General features: G+C 45.1%; 1 protein-coding gene across 28 annotated transcripts in view; it reads left to right on the plus strand.

Annotated features, from left to right (window-relative positions):
• The window catches only part of Dscam1 (Down syndrome cell adhesion molecule 1), a 69,687-nt gene that overhangs the window by 8,732 nt on the left and 34,112 nt on the right, over positions 1-26,843 (plus strand). For 14 of the 28 annotated variants that reach the window (XM_076370989.1, XM_076371001.1, XM_076370990.1 and 11 more), the window contains exons 5-8: positions 1,676-1,837; positions 3,166-3,336; positions 11,505-11,654; positions 20,122-20,245. In XM_076370989.1, the coding sequence (XP_076227104.1) occupies positions 1,676-1,837; positions 3,166-3,336; positions 11,505-11,654; positions 20,122-20,245 (607 nt within the window). Of the gene's footprint in view, positions 1-589; positions 752-1,675; positions 1,838-2,373; positions 2,536-3,165; positions 3,337-3,763; positions 3,926-9,167; positions 9,330-11,504; positions 11,655-14,182; positions 14,307-16,691; positions 16,816-16,968; positions 17,093-20,121; positions 20,246-21,721; positions 21,846-25,854; positions 25,979-26,554; positions 26,679-26,843 lie in introns of all 28 variants that reach the window. The other 14 variants (XM_076370982.1, XM_076370995.1, XM_076371003.1 and 11 more) reach the window with 12 other exon arrangements.

Below are 26,843 nucleotides of genomic sequence, written 5' to 3' on the forward strand. Positions count from 1 at the left end.
CAAATTAAGGGCTTAAACGGCGACGACGATAAGACGTTTGAAGAATGGCCAGGCACGGCGAATTAATGCATCTTCTTTTCAGCAAATCCGACCGAACAGCGACTGAGTAGTTTCCCGAATTTGGGTCAGTATTTCGTTTCAGTCAAAGTTCCGATATTTCTAGCAAGCGTAGCGTACCGGTCGCAATTATCACAGTTCTATGAATCTCATAGCAGATTTAGGTCCGGAATAAAATTCCACGTAATCGCTGCCGCCGCCGTTGTTTGCGATAATATTTATACGCTCTCCAGCTTCTGTCGGTTGGTCCAGCTCCGCGTGTGCCGTGGATCGATACGCGTAACTGGGACATCCTTGTCGCTCGGCAATTTCGCTGGAGAATGCCGGCGATGATCCTGAAATTTCATCGATCACGATCCGCGCCCATATAACAACGGTGACCCAATTGTCGTGATCGGAACGAAAAGCCCTGGGCCGGGGAACGATTTAGAACGAACTGAATAAAACGCGTAACGAGGGGCTGGAGAGCAGCGTTCGCTGCCGCGAAATCACGTTTTCAACGCGAGTCTGAACGATCTACAATATATCGCAGTGGTGGCGCAGTACTACGACACTGACGTGAACAAGGAGTACGCGATCTGTGGGAACAGTGCCATTTTGAAATGCGTCGTTCCTTCTTTCGTTGCTGATTTCGTGAAGGTTCTATCCTGGCAGACCAATCAGGGAGACGAGTTCGTGCCCGGCGATGATTACGGTACCAGATCGATGATTCGCTCACAGAAAACGATTTGTCACCGTTTCCGCGAGCAGATCGCCGCGTATGCGGTAAACCAGTAATTCGGTTCGTCGAAGACGGAAATTTTGAATGGCGAGGAACGATCGCGTGCACGACGCCGATGAAACACGATGTCGCCCAGTCGCGTGGAAACAATTGCCACGGCATACGGAATCCGTACAAAATACAGCGCTGGACCGAAAGCTGTGCTCGGTCACTCTTCGCATCGCGTGTAATCGTTGTATGCGCGCACGCGAAAGCGTCGCGCCCCTCGTCTCATTAACATTGTTCCCGGCTCGTCGCATTCACCGTGGCTCGTAGCGAGCCGAATAATTGGAGCACGTCGTCGACATCGACGTAGACGTCAGACGTGTCTCTCGCCTCCTGTCTCTTTTTCTCTCATTTGTCGCTGTCTCTTGTCTCGTGGTATCCGCGTGACGGCACATGCGTAGAAACGTATCGCGTATGCACGGCAGAGTTAAAGTGCACCCGATCGTTTGCCGGCGCGTCTCTCCTCGCGGCTGCGAGCTAGTTCCCAGCTTGCGGCTGTGGCACAAAATGCGACTACGCGGATCGATCTGCTCGCGAACGGCGAACGACGACATGTCCCGCAACCGAGAGATGCTTGGTCGTCAACGTCGTGCGTCCGGAATACACGCGGGGTCCAGGTATTCTGGGCCAGAGATCGAGTTACATGAAAACCGCGTCATGATGCGCGCCACCGGACTCGGGAAGACAGCGAGAGATCGATAATGCCACAGCTATTTCAGATCTTCAGCAGCTATCGCGGTTGCTAACCGATTGCCGCGTCATAGGGACGCTGTAACGCATACGTAGCAAAGGCGCGCGGCCGGCCGCGCGTTCGAACGCCTCCGATTATCAGCGCAAGACCTCTAATTGTAGTGGTGCACCAGTATTATCAGTCCGAAGTCAACAACGAGTACGTAATTCGCGGCAACGCGGCGATTCTCAAGTGCAGCATACCCAGCTTTGTCGCGGAGTTCGTTCAAGTGGTCGGCTGGCAGGACGACCAAGGAAACTTTTTTAATCCGGACGAAAAGAAAGGTAGCCTAACGGTGGGATGGATAGTTGTACAGGATCGAAATTAGGCAGCGGATTCGCTACAATATTAGTCAACGTCGTATGACACGCGGAATCGCGAAGGGGTGCCCGTCGAACGAAGGATTTCGCAACTGGAATTGGCAAACGGACTCACAACCGTACCGAAGCTTGTTACGTAATTCTTATCGCTTACTTTGTCTGAGGCTTCTGGGGTATATACTGTCACAGGAGCTTCGTCGTATAACGTTGAATGCGGCATTCAAACATTCATCGGTCCGAGACACGCGCAGTTATTTCGAAGACGTTTAATCAATATCCGTACATTTAAATCGGCCCATTGATCCGCTATAATGGTTCGAGGGGCCCCCGAATGAAAGAACGAAAGAATAAGTCGAAAGTGGTCCGCTCGCAAAGTACGCGTCCTTTGATGCGGCACCATTTATTCCGCTCTCGCGCCCAGAAACCTCAGACATCAAGTGCCCCGGAAATCCTGAAGAGTCCTTTACGCAACGCTTATCGCACACCCCTGTTTTCCCTAGTCGTAACACAGTACTACGAGGCGGAGGTCGTGTCCGAATACGTGATTCGCGGTAATGCAGCCATCTTGAAGTGCACCATACCCAGTTTCGTCGCGGAATTTGTGTCGGTTGACTCCTGGGTGGGAGGCGACGGTTCGACCTTCAAACCGTCCAACGACTACGGTACTACTCTCCTGGCCCCTGCTCTTTTTTCTGTCTTCTTCATCCTCGTCCCTATTCATCTTCCCCTTCCTCTCGCGTCGTCATCCTAGATTCCATCTCCGTAAACGCCGAATCCCTCGAGGCCTCTTCTTTTTCTCTCCACCGGGCACCCCCGTACCCCGCCAAACTTGGTAAAAGTTCAAAGTGGCACGTGGTAACGATTCGTTTCCGGCGCGGTCCAGTCTGGCGGCAGTTGTACGGCGGCGGCAACGCGACGGGTTAATGAACCATCCGCCGCGACTCTCACGCGGCGATTCTATCGCTCGAACTAAGGAAACAAACGGACCAAGAATCGCTCGCTCGGACACACTCGAATCGGACGCTAATCCGCAGTGATTCACCCGACGAGATTGCAGAGAATGCCATAAAATGTTGGAATTGAATCTAAAACCGGAATACTGGATAGAATAATGAATCTTCCCGATTTGCATACGCGAGCGATCTCCTTTAAGCGCGGACCAGGCTGAAATACGGGCGAATCCGACTTCGCCGGCATCCATAAATTTCCGTGATTCGGTCGTTCGCCAGTGATTCCGCGGGGAATCCGTTGTTTTTAGAAAGCACTTGGCCAGTAGTCTATTTTGTACCCAGTCGTCACGCAGCCGTATCAGCCAGAAATTCTCACGGAGTACGTGATCAGGGGCAACAGCGCGATCTTGAAGTGCAGCATCCCGAGCTACATCGCGGAGTTCGTTACTGTCGAGGCGTGGATCAGGGAGGACGGAGAAGTTTATCTTCCCGAGGATCCTGCTATCGGGCAGGGTACTAAAATGGGTTCAAGTTAATCGGGGTTAGACACGCCTCACGGCAAATTCGCTCGTTCGTTCAGTCGACGAAGCGAGTCAGCGGGACCTTTGCTAGGCATTACGATTAATTCACCAACGGATTTCATTCGTTCCGAGAACCGTAGTCGAGTGGCAAACGCGGAAAGGAGGGACGATAAAAGCGACAAGAATCTGTGATATGCTACTTTGAAGAGTCACGCTCCATGGAGACGCGGAGCGTCGCAGAATCGTTGGCACGAGCGGACTCGGTGCCCTGAGGCGTGTCGTCTAGTTCTGTGAATTAACGTGATCGAACTAATCCAGCCTTGTGCCTCTGTGTACCGCATTCTCGTGTTCATCCGCATTCAAATCTCTGTGCACCTAATCGTCTAACACGTTGTATCCTGGCGTGCCCGCGCGGGCAGTCGTTTCGCAGTTCTACGTCACCGAGGCCGAGAACGAGTACGTGATACGGGCAAACAGCGCGATCATGAAATGCAAAATACCGAGTTTCGTGTCCGAGTTCGTTCAGGTGGATCAATGGCTGGCCGACGATGGAACGATATTCACGGCCGGAAAGGAATACGGTAGGCGGAGGGCGTGTGATCGCTTTTTGGCTCGCCCTACGAGTTTGCCATTTCATAGCTTCCGTTTTTTCGTCCCTTCATTTATTTTTCATTTCCTTTCCCTCCGAACGAATCGGCCGCGTTGTGTCGAATTGTCGGAGGATAAGATGGGATTGCGAGCGTCACGCAACGATACACTTCGACTCGCGTGTTTTTGTTCGTCGCCGTCTCCCGTCGCGTCGTCGCGAATGTTTTCTGGGAAAATGCGCGTTGCAGTGGTCCAGCAGTTCTACGAGACGAGGGTCATCGACGAGTTCGTCTTGCGCGGGAACACGGCTACCTTGAAGTGCCTCGTGCCCAGCTTTGTGGCGGATTTCGTAGACGTGATCGAGTGGCTGGCTGTCGAGGACAGGTCTACATACTCCGCGAACAGCCAAGAAGAAAAGGGTACTTCTCACGTCTCGATTAAAAATGGGGTGGAGGAAAGAGAATATTTAGCGGGTCCGCGATGAGCACGACTTTAACCCTTTCAATGCTATCGACGTCTATAGGACTCGCCGGTTTCGATCATGGAGCACGAGGAGCGTTTAGTGTTGCTTGAATTTATTTTGGATGTTGTCTGTTAAAAATGATAAAATCTTTCTATAGTGCTAGAATGAATTATTTATTATTCGTAGGAATTGCTCTCTTGAGGATACTACCCCTATTATAAAAACATGCCCGGTTTTTTAAATTATATCTAAGTGTAAATATTTAAAATATTATAGAAAATTTACTATATTAACGATTTGTGAATGGTGTGGTTTGAAGGATAACATTCGAATCAAATATGATATGCTACAGTAATAGGAACATATTCTTAACTCAAATCTGTTCATTAACAATCTAAATGTATTTTAAGAGCGCATTACTAGGGACATGGATCGACTAATTTTTTCATATCTACAAATGGCATATATTGCGATGCACTATCGTTCATCCCATGCTCGAGGAAGATATTTTGTTTGCCTTCTCATTCAGGCATGAAATGTCTCGATAATTTGGATGAAATTCGGTCTGTAAATCGTCTCCTACATGAATGTGAAGATTAGCGGTGGCAAATGAAGAATATGTTATCTCTTTATATTGTATTCTTCTATACACGAAACAATTCAAAATATAATATTACATTGTAATGTTTAAAAATAATTCTTTTCTTTGCATAGCTCCTCATTTTATAGAATGACATTTCTTTCTTGTTAAATGTTCTTTTTTTGTTATAAAAGTTACCCTTTAAGAATTGATTAATAAATTCTGATGATATTTAACTTTATCATTTCTTTCCAATGAAAAATATAACCTTATTAACGCAGATATGACATCATCATGAAAAATGAAAAAAACGAAAGAAATAAAGCTATGTGAGAAAATAAGCTATCTTTACAATCATCGCAACGTATTATTATGTTTTACGCCGCATCTTTAGAATTATTTCATATGATATATAGGGAAAACAAAATCATCAGATTCTAAAAATATAACACATTCTCCATACAATATCGCTGACCCTCACCATGTGACAAGATGACTCACAGCCTGATATTTATTCCAGTCTCAGTTCGAAATATCTCACGTTTTAATGAGAAGCCGCGTCACAAGATATCTGATTCACAAATACTAAGGTGTTAACAAACCTACAAATTATCTGTAAGATTCAAAATAGGGGAAGTAACCTTAATCAGTCGCATAAGCCAAAAACGTCTCCCAATAAAAAGCATCATTGATGAGGGCTAGAGATCTCGATTTCACATGTACTTAAATACATGTGTACACGTTAATATATCTGTGTTTTAGTCTGTGCACTGTTTAACACACGAGTACTCGTGTATCGAAATACTCCGCGTTGTAATATAAGTATTTACCTAGGTATGTGTACCAGCGTAGCGAGTTGCACAGGTACGATTTTGCGTAAAATCCGTTATTTAATTAAAAAATAAAACATGACATATCCGTTAACCAGTTCACTGCGTTTGACGAGAACACCTGTCATCTTAAAAACTGAAATACTACTAATACTTTCAATAATTATTTATTTCTTCGAACAAACATGTTATTTTTTTTCATTCCATTTTAGTTGTTCATTCTAATGCATATTAGGTATATTCGTTCTGCATTCGACGTGTGTACTTGTCATTGGTTGATTTCATCGCACACTCAACGAGAGATTTTAAACACTACATTCCACAGTTGACTGGTCAAAAGTACTCGGATTTAAACACGGATATATTTGCTACTCGCGTATCATCAATATATGTTAAAAATGAAGTACTTTAGTAAGAACCGATCGGATTAAGTATGATCCTCTCGGCATCACCGAAACGTTTCTTCGAGGCGGCATGCACGACCCGCCGCCCACGTTTAATTTTGCCAAACGAGTCCTGCCGGCGTTTTTAATGGAATTAATAAATTGAATCAGCGACGTGCTCATCCCTCGCGCGAACAGAGACGGGTCTCGTTGCGTGCTTTGACGCGCTGCCCGACGCCGGGTATTATTGTCAGCTCTCTCTCTCAGGGTGCACAGGATGCACAAAGCCAACGGGGAAGGAGGGAAGCGCGGCGGCGCGGCCTCTGATAGAGTGGAACGCGCAATTTGCTCGCCTATGAGAAGCTTGTCCATTCCGTTCGCCGATGCAAACGAGAACGGAGGCAGAGCGTGCGGCTGGCAGTGGCCTTGATCCTCGTCGCGATCCTCGGGATTAGCTGCGAGACGGGATTAATGGAGTACACGGGCGTATTAACGTTCTCCGCGAACAGGGCCATCCAGTTTCGTTCGGTTGACCACCGTCCGATGGTAACGCGTATGCCGCCGTAATGGAATGTAATTCACGGTCAGTTAGTTTGCCGCGCCGTAGAAACCGATGTATCCGGTCGATCGAATTAAATCATCGCGCGCCATCCGTCGGATTTTCAATTATTCGACCGCGGAGATTTGTTTGACGTGGCGGACGGGTATTATTTTACCTTCCCCGGGCGCCAGGGAACACTTCGGTTCTGTTCGACGGCAAACTATAAAACGGGACGTGGAAATATTTTCCGTCAAATGTTTGAGATTCGATCGTCGAGCCCAGGATTGAATAGGGCGCGGGGAATCGGGGCCGACCGTTGTCCCCGTTCGTGATTTTGGATTAGATTAAGCCGGAGACTAATCAAACCGACGAGGAAATTGATGTCCGCTGGCTAGCCTAATTTCCATCGGAGCAAAGAGAGCGTCGCTCGTTGGCGGTGAAACTAGCCCGCTTGCGGGCCAACGCGCGCGGTTCATTGAAATTTTAATCGGCCAGATCAAAGCCAGCGCTGCACGGGCGCAGCTAGTCGACAATGTTGTGTTATTTTCTCCCTCCCTTTCTTTCTATCTTTATCTCCCTGTCTCTTTTTCTGCACCACTTTTTATTTGCCGCCTGTGTTCGGTTGATTCCAGTGGTCGCCCAATACTTTGAGGTTCAAGTTTACGATCAGTTCGCGATACGCGGGAACGCGGCAATTTTCAAGTGTCAGGTACCATCGTTTGTCGCCGACCACGTGGACGTGGTGGGCTGGATCGATTCGAACGGCGGCAGTTACATGGCCGATGGACAATCATACGGTATCGATCAGCATGGAGCACGAGCGGGAAATGCGACGCGAGAGGATTTTTTTATTTTTCGCGTTGCGAGAGATTGACGACGCGCGTGGGATCCCGCGATTCGCTCCTTCGCATTCGCGTGGGCGGACGTTCTTGGATTCGTGCTTGACCCAGGTCGCGAGTGCATCGAGCAATCGACAGAGATTTTTGCGGAGAACAGATTTTCGTGCTGTTCGAGATTCTTAATTGATGCTATTGACGTGTTTAGGAGATATTCGAGCAGTTTTTATATTTAGATGTAACGATGAACTGTGATTAACGCCTGTGACCTCTATGGGACTTTAAAGAAGTTTTTGAATATACGGTAATTTGATCATGCTTATTATAAATTAAAGTTGAGTAGCTTTATTTGGTTTCGGAGACTTTTTATTTTATCGCACTGTACAAGAATTTTTCGATCCGTTTTTATAGATGAAACACTAAATATCTTTAATTTCAAATTGATGAGGTAGATCCTGTGAGATTTTGAAGAAATTTTCAAATATATGATTATTTGATCATGTTTATTAAAAATAAAGCTTAGATGGTTTTGTTTGTTTGATATTTTGGCGTCACGTTAGTATGAAATATTCGTTTTAATAATTGCCATTCTTTTTTTTAATTCTTGGATAAAAAATGTGGCTTAGTTAGAGTTTATTGCAATCTTATTGGCGAGAAACGTTAGTTGCTTTAATACTAAAATAATTGGAAAGTTTATTTATCATTGTAGTAAAAATATTTCTCAATAAAGGAAATGTGGAAGCATAGTCTTTCAATTATCAGTTTCAAATAAAAACTTCACTTCTAAGAATTTTTGTAAGACGCATTGGTGTTTTATTAGTCACATACAGTGGCGATACGAGGAAAAAGTAAATGGTACGAAGAGAATATCATTATTTTCTAATATAAACTGCAGAATATAAACTACGATATAAGCGTCATACGTCAAATAAAATCAATTATTTAAGTGTGTGAATACTGAGTACTAACAGTATGATAATGTTATTTTACATCTTATACATATAAATGCAAATTTTAAACTATCTCTTACCATTCACTGCATACAATATTGTCTTATCGAATGAAATCTATCTGCTATCAATTACCACTAATAAATCTGGCATTGAATATTCATCAATTACTTACCAAATTATTTGTATTTCAAATTAACTGTGCTTTGAGAAAAATATCAAAATATTACTATTAATTAGAACAGAGAATCAATTGCGTCAGAAAATTCTTGACAACTTAAAATTTTAAAAAGAAAATCCTTCAATTTCCTTTCATTTTCTTCACCACAATGAACTTAACTTCATCTATATAGACATTTCACGCGCTGCGACTGTTTAATTCCAAAATGTTCATCAAAATCCGTCCTTCGCAATAAAAATAATCGACACGTAATCTAAATACGATGTGGACTTCGCAATCGTATCAGTCGGAACTCCTCGTGCGTCGGTACACGTAACGATTTTCGAATGGCAGACTATATTATACCGTTACAACGGAAAAAGAAATTATGCACGAATTTTTGAACGTTCTCCGTCGCGATCGATCGCGGATACGAGGCTGTATGTAGATGTGCGGCTTATGGTAAAACCGGAAACCGGTGTCTGGTTGCAGTTGTCGGGCAGCGGTATGCAGTGAACGTGATGGACGAACACGTCCTTCGGGGGAACGCCGCAATTATCAAGTGTCACATACCGAGCTTCGTCGCCGAATTCGTCGAGGTTGACTCTTGGATCGAAGACGAGACCACTGAAATATACCCTAGCGCCGATTACGGTACACACACGCCCACGTGCGCCACGCGTTCCACCTGTGCAAACAAGTGGAGCAAGTTTTTCCATTCATTCTTCTGCTAGTTTTTCTCTCTCTTTCTTTCATTTTTGTCGCCACACTGTGACCGTGTCGGTCGCGACGCGACGCGATGCTTTTCCTTTCCCGCGGTTGAAACGATTCGGTAACGCGGATTGGTTACTCGCGAGTATACACGCTCCATTTGGCCTCAGGCCGCCGGGAAAATGAGCCCGCGATCGTTCTCATTCATAACTGCGCGAGGAGCATTGCCGCCCATGACTGCGTACGCGAAAGCGTTTCAAGGATCCGAACGTTAACCCGATCGTTGCCTCGTAACGAACAACGTCCCTCTGCGATCCCCGGCAGAAATCGTTTTACCGTAAACACGGGGGAGGCGAAACGCAACAGGTTCGATCGTCGGTATACGGGGTGTGAAAGATTTATTCGTCTGCCCGGGAAGCGGTTCAGTAGCTGAAGTGTTGCTCGATTAATGTGGAAGAGTTGCGAGGAACGATCCTTCACGGCCTGTATATCACGATCGGAGAATGCGGGGCAACGGAAATGAGCAGACGAATGATAAAGTGGGCTGCAGGAGATGGCGAGAAGTAAATATATGGGGCAGAATATCGATCAGCGAGATGGTCCGAGTTATTTTCGCGCGATGCGTCGTTCTTTTTTAAGAGCGTGTTCGTTCCATCGGCCTCCGCTTGAATTTCGATCGCGCTCCTCGAAAAATCGGCCCGACGAGGGAACACGCGTACCGGCGCGCGATGAAATCGTTCGAAAGCCCGGATGCCCCTCGTTTCAGAAATTGAACGCCGAACTATTCTTGAACTGTTTCGTACGACGTTGACTGCCGCTGCTCGCGCTGTCCCAGACATCCTTCCCTTTCCGTTTCTACTTCGCCAGTTCCGCAAACTCTTTCGAACCTCTCCTTCCCTGTGTGCTCAGTATACAAATAAAATGGTTGTGGTTGCTTGTAGTCGATGTTGTTTGCATGCAACCGGCTCGTTCGTCTGTAACCGGAAGTCAGTGTGAACGGAATGTGATCGTACAATAAGTAAATTTCTTATACCGAAACTGTTGTTCATTCGAGAACTTCGAAAGGAAGGGGGGAGTCCCGTACATTTATTAATCGAAGAACTTTAAACAAGATTTGTTTCTCTTGTATGAAAAATTGATAAGATCGATTTACTTTTCCCTATGTTAGTATCAAAATGTATGTAGAATGGTAAATAATTTCTTGAGAGTTTTCTTTGTAAGAATTTTCCAAGATCTTATTAGGAGCTTTTCGAGCGTGACGAACCCCACCTTGGGAGTCCTAGAATCAAAGGAGTTCGATGCTCCGTTACGACTTATAAAATGAAAGTCTGAACTTTTAATCCCTTTGTCGATCTCCGTTTAACGTATGTAATTCTTTCTGACTTGTAACTAATTTTCTTAGTCCTAACAAATTCTTGAATTCTTTTAATTGTCATCTAACTCCTTTAGCCAACGCGTCGCGTTTAATGGCGCAGTCAAATTACGCGAATAACTTTCGTAATCGATACTTCGCAGTACAAATACACAGAAGCGAATCCCATCGCTAACCATTAGCGTGGCGCAAGGGGTTACAAGGATTAAAGGGAATATCGCGAGCGATCGGCTCCTTACATTTCACGGACACCGATTGAACAATGCGAGCAGCCCCGATATTCCCTCAGCTGTTGTTTGACGAACGAGCCGGAACGGCCAAACGATTCGTCGATCGGTGAAAGCACGAGATAGATAAAGAGTCCGTCGCTATTCAACGTTCAACGAACTTGGCCAAGGTAGTAGAAGGTAATAGAGTGCATGCGGGCCAATGTATTAATCAAGACAGCATTGTACTCGTCGGCGCACGGTTGCATGTCGTGTATGTGTGTGCGCGCGCGCGCAGATACAGACCAGGGGACGAGTATCGTGCGGTCGTCGGGATAATTGAACATTTCTGATCGCTGTAACTGTCTCCGCGGGAAGCGTAAAATATCGTTCTTCTGGATTAAACTATTTCAATATCGATACCATTCGAGTCTCCTCTTTGATCAATCAATTATCCCGAGGTAGAAAGTTACACGAGGCGAATCAAGAACGGCGAGAATTAATCTGTGTTTTTTTTCCCCGCCATATTGGCCATCGTAGACGGAAAATACTTGGTACTGCCTTCTGGAGAACTACATATCCGTGACGTTGGACCTGAAGATGGATACAAGACTTACCAATGCCGTACCAAGCATAGACTTACCGGAGAAACAAGACTGTCTGCTACCAAGGGACGACTCGTCATTACCGGTAAGTGATACGCACAAAAAAATGTCACATTTATTAACACTGAAACCACGATTCTGATTCGTTAGATTTTCCTCTCATTAAGTGCCTTTTCTTCGAGTGTCCTCATGGACGGAAGTATATTGCAATGAGAAGACCATTGTTGTCTTCTTCTGTTTTTTTAGACAGTAATCAGAATCGTGTTTTTAAGTTTCGAACCTGGGCACGAAGTTCGTGTGCAATCCAAAATAGATACTTACGTTTCGTGTTTTCAATGAAATTAACCGATCTACAGTTGGTTCGATCAATTTCTTGCAACGATGCAGCGCGGAATTTCTTCGACGCAAAACACGTACATGAATCGTTCCGTGCATAAAATATTTAAATCTACAACGTGCGTACATTGAAACTGATCACTCTTTATATACGAAGCGCAGCGTCTCGTGAATATCTGTCTGGGTTCGAAACAACCGGCCGAGGCAATTGATTCTCTGCGAGCCGGAGTGAAGCGATTCAGTCATACAATGTTGGAGTGTAATTACCTTAACAGTCGAGTTATGTTTTGTAATGGTGTACCTTGCAGAATCAATTGTTCTCGGCTACGTAACCACGTCAACGTACGTGCGTAATCACATAGTCCAACGAGCTTGATCGTATTAATTCATTCAATTCCGGGGGAGTGTGTCCATCGATCCCTCGTGTACAATTTGTGTTCACGAAATTATCAGAAGTAGGGAAAATGATACGATTAACAATATATGTCCGAGAGGATCAAGCTCGTTGGCAAACCTGAATGCTGGGACAGGGTACCCCTGCGGGCACGCGCCACCGCCCGCCCATAATTGTTCACTCTTGGCATGATCGGTTTCGGACGAACATCTCGATGAACGAGAGAAAACCGTGAGAAAAAGAAACGAACAAAATCGAACGAAAAGCTAAACATTTGTGCCGACGCTTTGCGACGCCCTCACGCGATCTCCGGGCTCTGTCCTTCGCTCTCGCGTGGTAAGTTCAACGTCACTCTAATAACTTCGCACGATCGTCGATCGACTCTGGACACTCGTGGAAATAGACGCGATACGCTCGACGCACCTGCTGACTTTTAATGATTCCGCTGTCTCGCGAGTTCTCTCGACAGCTCTATAGAAAAACCACGAAGGGAGTCTAAGAGCTCCGCTGGGTGCGGATCTACCCTATCGTTGGAAATATCGGCGAACGATCGGCGGGTCTATCGACTCGAGTCGAGAGACTTGCGCAACGTTCGCCCAAGACACGGTAACGAGGATCTTGTAGGGTCCGAGCAGGGAACCCACGGACTCAAGCGACTCCGCAGTCACAGACTTTTCGTTGTGAAACAGAACCCGTGGGAAGCGTACGGCCAAAGTTTCCTTCAATGGACAACATAAACGGACTTTCGACGGAAACGAAAGCCAGTTTTCCACTTCTGTGCCCCGCCCAAGGATTCCCGGTACCGGTTCATAGGTACGATATTTCTGATCACCGACGCGTGGAATGAACGATTCGTACTATTGCTAAGTAAAGGGATTCTGGAACCGAGTGGGCAGCAGCGAGACCATTCGGGAGACAGGCAGGGAGTTGATCTTTCCGGCGAACTTTTTCGAACATTTCCTGCGACGAGTCTCGACTAGGAACTTCCCGCATACGCTTTTAAGTGTTCTGGAAGTATTATAATTACAAGGGAAGACATTGATACTGTAACGTTCGGATTTTGATGAAATTTAGGTGGAGCAGTTGTTGAAGAAGTTGATGATATTTCGCTTTTATTAAAAATTGTTCGTGTTGCGGGAGTTTCGTAGCCGAGGATTAACAATTCTTTTGGAAAATCTTGAAGGTTAGAAGGTATAGGAAGCAAAATCTTTTCGAACTGACTTTAACTGGGAATTCGATCACACACAAAATATTTAAGGTCATTTAAGTAATAGAATATTAAAGTAACTTTCTAATTAAATGTTAATCGACTTTCACGTAAATTCATGTACGTGTTCCACGAACTGAAATTGGGGGTATAAGTTTAAACAATTTTAACTTTGTTCATCGTGTAATAGGAGTTTGCGAAAGTTCGTGTCACTACTTTTTTAATTTTGTATGTGCTTCGGATAAACGAATTTAATGAAAATGCAACGGAAAACATTGTAAACAGAATTCAAATATCTCTTCAGTAAATAATACACATCAGTTTACATAGAAATCGATTAATATTTAATTAGAAAAACTACTTAAAGTGCCAATACTTTTAATATATTACCTAAACAAATAAAATCTTTTAGAAATTTTATGTAATATAATATCTTTCATATAAATTTCATCAAAATTGTCATGTATGGGTTTGCTACGTTTTCTTGCGAGTTTCTCATTTTCTCAACCTGTTCTTCAAAGACCTCTCCAAGTAGTGGACAGATTCGAGTCATATATCGATTAACATAAAAAATTGAAAGAGGTGGCTGTTGGAATGGTCTTGTTCCCCTCAGGGGTTACCCGCTCTTCAAAGATCTTGAACAGGTCGCTTAAGTTTTGGCTCGTGTATCCCTCAGAACCCGTGGGCAGCGTTCGTCCGAAGATTCCCTCGACGGACGACATACGTGGATTCAGGACGTTGGTGAACGGATCACAAGCTTTGATTTGTCCTGCACAGGGGTTCCCCGTTCCCTCAAACAGGTAGAGAAACGAATTTCAACCAAGAAACGAGAACGCGAAAGATAGCTGTTGTCTATTATCAGCGGTTGGAAACCGAATTTCCTCTTTGATTGCATAATTAGAGCCGGTTGGCAGCGTGAGACCAAAATTCCCGACCATCGATGACTCCAGGAGTTTCCGAACAGTCAAGGACGGCTCGGTTACCCTCCTCTGTCCCGCTCAGGGGTTCCCTACCCTCGTGTTCAAGTAAGTTCTACCTCGTCATGATCGGTTCTACATTGCGCTTTTCTTTTCATACTTCTTCTGGGTACCTTAACGCAGAACCCGTGGGACGCGTCCGGTCGAAATTCCCTTCCGTGAGCAACTTAAACGGTCTGACAGTCGTTACAAATGGGACACTGCCCCTTCTCTGTCCCGCGCAGGGATATCCGGTGCCGAGTTATAGGTACGGTCTCGATGTAGATTTTGTAGAGACGATTGGAGATCGTTTTTCAGAGTTTCCTGTAATAGAAGTCAACGATTAACACATTGTTGACCGGCAATGTCACCTGTTATTATTCCACAATTAAATATGAAAATGAAACAAATTAAATAAACTTCAATATACTTTATTTATACATAGTCAATTGAAATAAAACTTTGGACATATCTTGTACATAAATTTTAATATTTTATTTTTGCAATAGTCTGTATTGACCTGCACTTCACAAATTGAGATAGCTGATACAAATATAAATACGAGTTTACTCGTGACGGATCAACATTTGAATATGAAAACACGAGTTAACTTGTAACTGGTCAACGATATGTTAACATAAGTAAAACACACTGATTTGCCTGGAAAATATTTTATTTAACTTCTTGACTGCAATGCATTCTATGTTATAGTTACTTTCAAAAATTGAATTGCGTTTTACGAACGGAAAAGCATGGAGCAGTGATTTGGTCAGTGGCTGTGCAACATGTAGGAACATACATATGCATTTCTGCATTAGTTTAGGAAAATGGTACATGTTTTAAATTCACTAAATTGTACCGAATGTATATCTTATATACTTCTATCACTTGGAATATCTTTGTTATTTTTAAAGATATGAAGAAATTTGTTTACTACAATTGCATGATAAATAGAGAACCCTAAGACTCCAGTAATAATTTTCTGCTAGGTTGAAATATTATCTATTTGTGTTGACCCTGGTTTGTAATCTAGGTGTTCGAAGTCGTATCCGTTTGTATTGACGCAATCATCGAAATATTGACGTCTTATCTATACACGTCTTATCACATCCGGTTTCAATACTGATTAATTTTGCCAATATGGCAAAAATGCTTTAACTGATAGCTTTGTATTTTGTAAATTGTATTTTGTAAACGAAAATTTTACCGATAGAAAATATGAAAACTGTCTTACAATCTTACTATTTTCGGCACTTTGTTTCTGTTTTCTTCTTTATATTCAAGTCTAATTAATGTTATATAGCACAAGCTTGTGCCAATTTATTCAAATTATCGAGAACAAAAAAGTGTGACGTGCTACAAAAATAAATTTAGTTCTCCTTGAATTTTCTGAAAATTCTTCCCCATGAAAAAGTAACTTAAATATAGCTACTAACATGTTATGTTTCTCTCGTTATTATACAACTTTTCCGAACAAAGTTTTCTCATATTTCTAAAAATACCGGAAATCGACGATTCCAAAGAGGAACATAATCCATAAAAGTACCGCTGCATTGTTCCACGGTATACTTTGTTCCCACGATGTTTCAATCCCTCAATTAATCGACCGTTTAGTTTCATCCGTGAGACCAAAGTTCTCGAGTATCGTAGACGATGCGCGTCGATGTGCTCCGCTTAAGGGCTCCCTGTCCCCGTGCGCAAGTTAACTCCGAAGCGAGACTAGCGAAACCAGATCGCGTGGTGGATCCGCACGGCTGCTTTCATCCGGCAATGATTCGCAGAACCCGTGGCGAGCTCGCGTCCAAAACTCTCCAGCACGATCAACTTGATTGGACTCACGACGCAGACGAACAGGAGTTTGCCGCTTTTCTGCCCCGCACAAGGATTCCCTCTTCCGTCCTATAGGTAGGATGAAAACTCGACGAAATCTTTCGAAGTTCACGTGAATACGCTTAAGAATCTGTTAGTTTCTGAGAGTTCATTAGCTGTGACAAAATTACGTCTCGTGTCTCTTTGTCTCGGCGGGATCAAAGCCATCGAATGAAACGAACTTGCTTACACTTCATTTTCTTGCCACGTGAGCAAGACAAGCGTTGTTAGTATGAGAACAGCGAACGCGGCTCTGTCAACTCGTGTTCTCCCCAGTGGGTTCCCTGTCCCCATTCCCCTGAATATCGAATATATCACTGTTGATCCTTACACGCTTCTTTCCCCTGGGACTTTACATAGAACCTGTGGGGAGCGTGCGGCCCAAGTTCCCGACAATGGATAATTCCAGAGGATTCGTCTCTAGTCTCGGAGAAACGCTAACCCTGCTGTGCCCTGCTCAAGGATTCCCCGTTCCTTCGCATAGGTGGGCTAAGAATTGAAAGTATTAATAGTCCTCGAAGAATTCCAGGTGTGATCTTTAATTATTCTGGGACCAGATACGGTTACCCTGTCCCTTTATTCGGCAAATCGAAATGAACGCGATGCTCACGTCTACGTCGGGCTTCTTCTTATTTAGAGCCGGTTGCTACTACAAAACCGAAATTCCCGATGACGGACGTTTCGCGCACGTACACGGTCTACTGCGATCAACCGCTCACTTTGATGTGTCCAGCCCAGGCTTTCCCCGTTCCAGCTTTCAGGTACAAAAGAAGGGAGAATTCTTATGAATAGAGCCGGTCGCGAAAGGTAGACGCGAATCGATACGCGTTATCAAAGAAACCAAGGACGCGGAAGGGAACGCAGCGATAGCCGACGCGACTTCGCTCGCGGACGCGTTTTTCGTTGCCCGTTTCTCGCTGCTCCGGTACGTCTTATCTCTCTTGAAGCTCGTTGCGAGCATTCGGCTGAAAATGCCGCCGTTGGCGGAGTCGCAGACGTTCGAAACGGCACTTGGTGGTGCGATGACGCTACTATGTCCTGCCCAAAGGTTTCCCGTCTATCAGGTAACGCGTAGAATCTTCGTTTCACATATCGGCTGATTTTATCGTTAGAACCAGCATCCAGCTCTCGACCTCAAATATCCGGGCCAACTGACCTCCTGCGATTCAGCGCGTCTTCGTTGAAGAGTGTCACCCTCCTATGCCCTGCGCAAGGATTTCCTCTTCCTATTTATAGGTAGGCAGTTGAATGTGATCTAAGACGAAAGATCTAAGCCGGGGAACCTAGATTCTCGGTGTTGAAATGTCGCGAAAGCGATTCCAAGGTTCCGACCCTCGGACCAGACAGCGAAAAACTCTGGTACGGTTCAGAGATGAAGTCGGCGCGTAATAGTTAAACTATGCATAGATGCTCTATTGACGGCGCTAGAGCATCCACGACCCTGTATGGCAAAGGGGGAGTCCCTATTCCAGCATATTCAAAGACTCTTCCGAGCATCCTCTTTGCGCACGACCTTCGAGCTGTTCGTCTCGCGTTCTGTTTTTAGAACCCGCCTCGAGCACCAAGCCACAGTTCCCATCTGTGAACGACGTCGGATTACGCGTAACGAAAGGCACGGGCTTCTCGTTGCTTTGTCCTGCACAGGCGTTTCCAGTCGCCACGTTTAGGTAGGTCGAAATATATCCGTCGGCCCGGCTGCTCACCGCATCCCAGAGAAAAATAGACGATTCTCTCTCTTTCTTACTCTACGCGTCTATTCCTCCATTTCACCCTGTCCCAGTATATTAGGCGCAACGACCGAGAAGAATCTCTGGATTTTCTCGTCACCTCCTTGGGAATGAAAGCGAGCGTCGCTCGCGATACACTTCGGGAGCTAACTTTCTTCCAGTGTGCGTTGCATCGGTCATTGTTAGTCGGTCGGGAGTATCATCTTTTTCACGCCACTTTCCCTTGTAGAACCAGTCGGCTTCGCAAAGCCGAAGTTCTCGACTATGGACAAGAGTCGAACGTTCGAAGTCCCGGAAGTTCAAGGCGTTCCGATACTGTGTCCCGCCCAGGCGTATCCTGTCCCAGTCTTCAAGTAAGTCGAGAAGGCGCGTAGGATCAACTCTAGAAATCCCCTGGCCGGTGATAAGCTAGTTTCTCGTGTGACGCAGAACCGCTGTCGAGCTCTAAGCCCAAATTAACTGCGCTGGACGTGAAATCGACGAATCCCAGCACGATGCGCGGTACGATTACCACCCTACTGTGTCCCGTTCAAGGATTTCCTGTGCCAGCATTCAGGTAAATCGTTGTCGCCGCCAATGGTTGTTGAGCGAAGGGAGACTGTCGCCGGTAGGTAATTTCGTTACAGTCGATCCTCCTCGGAAACAACGAGCAGGCCAATGAACACCTTTTGTTCGACGGTGGAGTAGTTCTTCCGTCACCGTGAATAGTTTAATCGATATCGCACTTCAACCGGTCTTTCTTTTCCGTGAATTCGATGGTATCGCGATCCGGTTCCTCGGAGCGCCAACAAATCGATGCCGGCAATTGGCGGATCGCTATCGGAGGCCCTGTCCCAGTGACTCGGGAGCAAACATTACAGTACTGGTTCGCTTCTTCTCGTAGAACCGGTGGGCAGCACTAAACCGAAATTCCCTATGACGGAAAATTCACGCACCTTGACCACGTATACAGTGAAACGTGGTTTGCCCTTGACATTGCCCTGCCCGGCGCAAGCGTTCCCAGTTCCAGCCTTCAGGTACTCCAAAAGCTATACATCAATCTCTTTTTCTCGATCGGAGTGTACTGGTCATTGGTCTCATGAGAAGGTTCAGGGGATACGGAGCAAAAAGGTTTCATTCGGTTTCCATTCGATCCGAGCGGTTATCCAGTTTCAGCGTCAGGGAATCCAATTAGTCGATTAGTCTTCACGAAACTGTCATTTGGTTTTCTTCGTTAGAGCCTGTGTCCAGCGCGAAACCAAAGTTCACGAACGCGGACATTAAAGTGGTGAGACCGACGCCGACCTCCAGCCAGGTGTCGATGACTTGTCCCGCTCAAGGGTTCCCTGTCCCTGTCACACGGTCAGTAACAGGTTAATCGATTTTCCTATTATTCCCAGAGCCTACCTCTAGCGTAAAGCCAAAACTGCCGACCAATCGTAAAGTCGAATTCGTGGACGCAAGGTCCGGCGCGGCTATGAGCTTGATGTGTCCGGTGCAAGGTTACCCTGTTCCACTTTCGAGGTGAGATGACATTTAATCGCGCGCACCTATAAATGTACGTTCCATCTGTGATCGATACAATTTCCCGATCCCCGCTTCGTCGCCTCTCCGCCGGTTTCAAATGACTGACTGGCCCCCGGCTTTCGCGTCCGTTAACCGACCCGTCCATTAATTCTAATTTCTCTCTCTTTCTCTCGCCGCTTTCCACCTTCGTCCGACCCGAATGAAACGTAATTCCCGGCGTCGTAATATTTTTCCCAGAACCTGTTGGATTCAAGTCGCCTATTTTCTCCACCGACAATAGCCTCAGTAAATACGCGAGGCGCAGGGGCACGAGCGTGGTGTTAGCGTGCAGCGCTCAGGGATTCCCCGTGCCAACCACCAGGTAATCTCGCGTGCCGCTCGGAAATATTGCACGCCAGTCCAAAACTGTTTACGATTTTCATCGGTGAACGCGATCTTTATCGGGTCGTTCGGTGATTCCAAGCTTCGTACCGTTATGCCCGTAATTTTCCCTCAACCCCGATAGGAACATATATTCAGAGAGCGTGCCTTTCGAGTTTCTATCTTGTTTTTCGTAGAACCGGTCGGATTTAAGTCGCCGATTTTCTCCAACGACCTTAGCCTTAGCGCTTACTCGAGACGAAATGGCGCGAGCGTGGTGCTCGCGTGCAGCGCTCAGGGATTCCCCGTGCCAACCACCAGGTAACTGTAATACCGCTTTAAACTGTTCCAAAGAGTCTGTGATTCGCTAACGTCGCGGTTGAGTGTTTTATGTTAACACGTTCCGTGCCACGTGGGTTGTAAATTACTGACGCTGGAGTTTTCCTTCTAGGTGATTGACATTTTGGTATAAGTTGTAGTAATTATGATGTATGTATATACATCGCAGTATTGGTACCGTCGGTACGTTGCTTACAAACACTTACTTTTTTAGATGTTGAATGTTAAGTATAGTCCCTCATTTTTTGCTTTCTTTTATAAATTTGTTATGAATAAGGCAAAAAGACAATGGGATAAAAAGTAATGTAAAAGAATTACGCATTATAAATTGTAGCATTCCGTTATTTCCAACTATCGATTTTTATTTCTGCCAAGAAATGTTCAGTACAGTTGATGTCTAGTCTTTATCGAAGTGTTTATAATTCATACAATAAAATACAAATAATCCACTTCTATTGTTGAGAATCACTCCATATAATAACATACCCATCTCTGCTTCACTATACACTGAAAATTTGATTTTTTAATGTCTGTGTTTGATTTGCGCCATTAATTTGCTCACTACTCGATTGAAAAATATTGAATTGGATTTCTTCGATGAAAATTACTCATTTTCGTAATGGATTTAACCACAAAATTAACTGCCATTTTTCTTCTTATTTTGAAAAATAAGCTGAAAATCCGTTTTGTAAAAAAATATTTCGTAGAATCTACACTACCTCTTATTTACATATTGACTTCATGAGTACAAATAGAAAATGACTTGTATGCTTAGTCACATTCTTCCTATATTTCATTTCCTTGGGAGGACGCAATAATGAAATTCCATTGTAATACTATAGTTATAATTCATATAGTAAAATAAATTGTTCAATATTCACTTAAAGATTGATTGTTGTTAGTTTTTATGAAATATTTCTACGGTGTTCAAATATAATTAAAAGTAACTGTATGTCATTTTGATTTTTATAATTATGTAATCCTCAAGGGATTAATAACAGATAGTTAAATGAAAATAAACAGTTAATATTTAATAAATTTCTGCATATTCTGCACAATATTTCTCTTTATTTATAATAACAATTTTCCAAATTTTGCAATCCTTATAAAATACAATCTTTTTAACAAATATAACAGACACGATATGCATGTGTATTCGTGTGTCACTCTTAACTAACGCGATTCGAACAATAAATCTCGTGAAATCGATGCGGCACGGAATAGGTTAACACGACAAACTCTTGGAGAACCGTCTTGAGTGTAACGTCTTCCGTAGAACCAGTCGGATTGAAGTCACCGATATTCTCCAACGACGATAGTCTGAGCAAATACGCGAGACGCAAGGGCACGAGCGTGGTGTTAGCGTGCAGTGCTCAGGGATTCCCCGTGCCAACCACCAGGTAAAAATCTCTCGGGTTGTCTTTTAACCGGGATCGAACGTGGACCGATCGATTTCAGAGCCGGTCGCAGCGAGATCGCCCCGTTTAACGTCGGACGATCTGAGCCGCACGATCAGACGGTCCGAGGGTCAGCCGATTTCCATTTTTTGCGCCGCGCAGGGAAGCCCTGTGCCCACCACTAGGTAATGGATTCAACGTACCTCGGTTATCGATGAAATTCCGCGCGAAAATAAACTGCCAGTTGACCAACCATTGTCGTCCGACAACGATCCTTGTCCTGTATCCGTGAGTGAAACTTCCACCACGGAATAATCGAACGTGAAATGTTGTTTAGAGCCTGTCGGGGGCAAGGCGCCAGGCTTTGCCGTGGACGCGAAACTATCTCTGTTGGTACGAAGAGTAAACATGGATGTTAGTCTGCCCTGCAACGCCCAGGGCCATCCCACACCTGTCTATAGGTACGAAAAACTAGGCGACCCGGATCCGGAACTCAGTTTCCCAGCGGTTTCCGATCGAGCAAATGTTGCAAACTATCGGTCGCGTACATTGACATTGCCGATTAAAAGTTAGCAGGGGAACCCTGTCCGAGGGACTCGGCGTCAATGTCTGTAAATTGACGGCATTTCTAGTGACTTCGTTATTCCCTTGCCACAGAGCCCATGGGGACCAAAGCACCCGCTTTTCTGGGCGATGTTAAGTCGTTTTTCTTCATCCGCATCGAAGGGTCGCAATTGAGCATGCAGTGCAACGCCCAGGGCCATCCTATACCCATCTATAGGTACGAAAAACTAGGCGATTCGAATGCAGAATTTGGTTTTCCAGTGATTTCCGATCGAGCAAACGCTGCGAACTAGTGGTCGAGTACATTAGCATTGCCGATTCAATGTTAGCAGGGGAATCCTGTCCGAGGGACTCGGCGACGATGTCTATAAATTGACGACATTCCGCGTGACTTTGTTATTTCCTTGCCACAGAACCCATGGGGTCCAAAGCGCCCGCTTTTTTGGGCGGCGTTAAACAGTTTTTCTTCGTCTACGGCCAAGGTTCCCGAGTGAGCGTGCTGTGCAATGCCCAGGGGCATCCTGTTCCCGTAACCAGGTACCAAATTACCCGTTGAAAGACATCGATTACTCGTGCGAACTGATTTTATCGCCGTAAGGTTTCTTAGCGGTCTTTGATCGAATGCGCCAAGAAAGCTTAACTTTTTACGGCAAAGTAGAGTGGCTGCGATCATGGTGGAATGACTCCGAAAGTCCATTAAGCGGGAGCTCAGGTGCTAGCAGAGTTTCCCCGCGAGTATCGTGTTCGGTAACCCGAGACAGTTAGTCCAGTAAAATGGAGCGGAGATTCGGTGGGGGTCTTCAGTTCTGCTTGGTTAATCCTGTGACAGAGCCGGTGGCCACGAAGAAGCCAAAGTTCTCGAGTGACTTGAAGCTGTCCGGCTACGACCGCGTCACCGGTCAAGATCTCACGCTGTTGTGTCCCGCTCAGGGGTTCCCGGTTCCATCTTATAGGTATATATCGCAATCGAATCGCCGGCTTTCGGCCGACGAAGCCGGTCAGCCGTGATAACAGCATGCTGGCTCTTTCTGTGATTTGCTAGAACCGGTTACTACCAAGAAGCCCAAGTTCTCGAGCGACGCGAAGTTGTCTTGGTACCATCGTGTCACCGGCCAACATCTCACCCTGTTCTGTCCCGCTCAGGGGTTCCCAGTTCCAACTTATAAGTATATATCGTAGTCGGATCGCTGATCGAACGATTCTTGGTAGTGTTGGTCACAGCATGTCCTCTATGTTTAATTCGTTAGAACCAGTCGCCACGAAGAAGCCGAAATTCGCGAGTGACGCGAAGAAGTCCTGGTACGATCGCGTCACAGGCCAAGATCTCACCCTGTTCTGTCCCGCGCAGGGGTTCCCAGTTCCAACTTATAGGTATACAAACGGCGCTTAATCGTTCGGTGTTAATCGAGGAGCGCCGTGCTCACAGCATGCCTCTGTTGTCTCTGTGTGATTCGTTAGAACCGGTCGGCAGCAAAGCGCCAGCGTTGACGGGCAATTTAAAGGGTGGCTGGATGGAGAACAAAGCGGACTCCAGCGTCGTGCTCTCCTGTCCCGCGCAAGGGTACCCTGTGCCTTCGTTTAGGTAACTGTGCTTCACCCCTCAAAATGACACGGATTCTCCCCTCAGTGTCGGTGTTAATCCTTCGCGGCTGTCCGTCTGGTGACGGTCGTAGGGCTTTTATCGTTTTTGGTGTTCCCATCGGGTGGTTCTTTAAAGCCTGAAAGTCAGATGTTCGCATGGAAACAAAAATAAAAGAATGGATTGAAAAGTTTGTGGTCTGGTACAGAAGGAAGATATCAAGCTTTTTTCTTTTCAATATTATACTTGGTTACTTAATGTCGTACATGATAATATGATCCCTATCCAATGATATTTCTGGACGCGATATGTAACCTATCTTAATATAGCTACTATAGATTCTTCATTTGACGAAAATGATCTTTCCTGGTGATTTTTGAAACACACAGAATAATTATGTATTTGGAAGAGAGATCATGGGAAAGGGAATAATTGCAAATCTCTGTTAGGATTTTTAAAAATATTTAAAATAATATTTCTACTGTTCGAATAGTTAAATATGGTGATTTCCTTAAAATGCCACTATTTATTTTTAATTTTATGATGTTATAACGCCAAACAAATTAAACGAACCGTAATACTATGAACTTTAAATGGCCTTGAATTCAGAAATCTCGGTTTGATAAAAGGAAACATTAAAGTATAAATTGATTTGTTAATAAGAGATGACCTCTAAACGTATATATGCACAGCTGTCAAAGTAGAGATGAATATATTTTACCGTTCCTGTTGAATTAATAAGGAAAGAAGAAGAGATCGATGTGATTACAATTTATACCGACCGCCGTTTGTGTCTCAAAGAAGCAGCGCGACTGTATCAGAATCGATTACCTGATTGCACTTGTCCTACCTTAGTTGCTTATCTTAACTTAATTAAAAAGTTCCGTGGAACTGGTATTTCAGTGAATAAGAAGCCTTTAAAAATCAGAACTGTGACATATACAGCGATCAACAGATTTTTAAGTAGGTAAGACACTCATGTGTTGAACTTACTTTGATATTAGCAACAATCTTTTAACGATGACCTTAAAATAGCTTTTACGAATATAACGTTTACATTATCATGTTTACTTTTTCGAATAGTACTACTCTCACCTTGCATATTTTCTTTTGCCTTCAATTCCAGTAGAGGTATTTAACATCTTGTGTGTATTTGATCATACAATTTTCAGTCCGCTCTTATATGTACACAAATATCTTACTTTGAGTATACTGTAACGACGTAGACTTCATTTTTCTCAGTGGTATTAATTAGTTTTGATCACATTCTACTCAATGACTTACTAAGACCTACTAAGACGTACTAATGACTTCCTAAGACTGTTCCAAAACTTTCAGCAAAGTCCGTCCACATTAATTACACAGCACCTCTTCGAGTGCTTAAATATTTCGAATTGGTAAGCTTAAGTCTGACCACTCGGAGGCCGCGAAGGGTTAGCATCACCGATAACATCTTTCCGCCCCGTTCATTCTTCCGAACGTCAAAACCTCCGCGCAAGTAGCATCGGGACAGCATTGTTCTCCAATCGCTGAAAACTGAATAGCACTCATCGCTCCAATTTGTTTCCATTATGTTGCCTTGGCCTTCTTTCCTGTCCGGCGCCGGTGTGTCCCCTCATCCTCCGTTGAAAGTGGAGCAATTAATCGCGGCCCGTTCGCGTGTGTGCATTGTTAGAACCGGTTGGGAGCAAAGCACCGGCGTTCACGGGAGACGTGAAGGGCGTGTGGCTGGAAAAGGGATCAGGAGCCAGCTGCGTGTTGCCGTGTCCGGCGCAAGGATATCCCGTTCCCTCCTTTAGGTAAAGCCTCTAGCAGTAATTAAGAGAAAAACAGCCGCAGTCGATGTATCAACCGCGAAGAGAAACCGCAATCTGTCGCAGGATTTCATTTCTTCGTCCACACTTTCCCTTGGCACTCGCTTTCTTCTTATCCATTCTCTTTAATGGAACGAGGGTCCCCTGTTCCACCGGAACGTATCACGTAATCGTACTAATAAACACGGCTAGGAGATATTATCTAGCTGACAGTTTCCTTGTTTTGCGTATGATCAGAGCCAGTCGGAAGCAAAGCGCCAGCGTTGATGGGGATCATTAAAGGAATAATATTGGAGGCCCAGTCGATGTCCAGTGTCGTGGTATTTTGTCCAGCGCAGGGCTACCCCGTGCCTTCATTTAGGTAAACGATACTTAAAAAAAACTGTAACCCAAATGGTCTATGTTCTAAGTTCACTCCTACGCGCCTTCTAATCGGTCTGTCTCGCACTGAGTGTCGTGACTAAATCGTTTTCATTCTCGTGTTTCTCTGTGGTCGATATAGGCCACAGGTGTCTACTAACATTTTTCATGTAAAGTGAACTGTATAAGCCTTGAACGCATGACCACGCCGAACGAACGTTCGTAGAGCCGATCGGGACGAAAGCTCCGGCGCTCACGAGTGAGTTGAGAGGGGGCTGGCTGAAGAAGAGAGCGAAGTCCAGCGCCGTTTTGTCGTGCCCGGCCCAGGGATATCCTGTGCCAGCCTTTAGGTAAACGTTCGCTAGTAAAACTCGTTAAACTATTCCCGCAATCTCGCCTAGAACCGGTCGGAAGCAAAACGCCAACGGTGACAGGTGACTTGAAGGGTGGCTGGAAAGAAAAGACCTACCGTTCGACGGTCGTCCTGTTCTGCCCGGCTCAGGGTTATCCCGTGCCCAGTTTTAGGTAACAACGAATTCTAACCCGTTCACCAGCGAATCGCTGTTTGTGTCATTAGAACCCGTCGGTAGCAAAGCTCCAGGCGTATCAGTCGAAATGAAGCGTGTTTGGAAGGAGGTAACTACGCGGGGCAGTGCGGTGTTGACATGTCCCGCTCAGGGGTACCCTGTGCCCAATTATAGGTAACGTTGTCAAGCGATCTTCTCTCGTTTCTTTGCCCGATAGAGCCGGTCGGTAGTAAAGCACCGTCGATACTCGGCGAGAAAGGAAGTTTAATGGAAAGACGGACTGGTACACATATCGTGATCCCGTGCCAAGGGCAGGCCTACCCTGTTCCAACATTCAGG

Source organism: Nomia melanderi, chromosome 9, assembly GCF_051020985.1.
Source record: "Nomia melanderi isolate GNS246 chromosome 9, iyNomMela1, whole genome shotgun sequence".
Taxonomy (NCBI): domain Eukaryota; kingdom Metazoa; phylum Arthropoda; class Insecta; order Hymenoptera; family Halictidae; genus Nomia; species Nomia melanderi.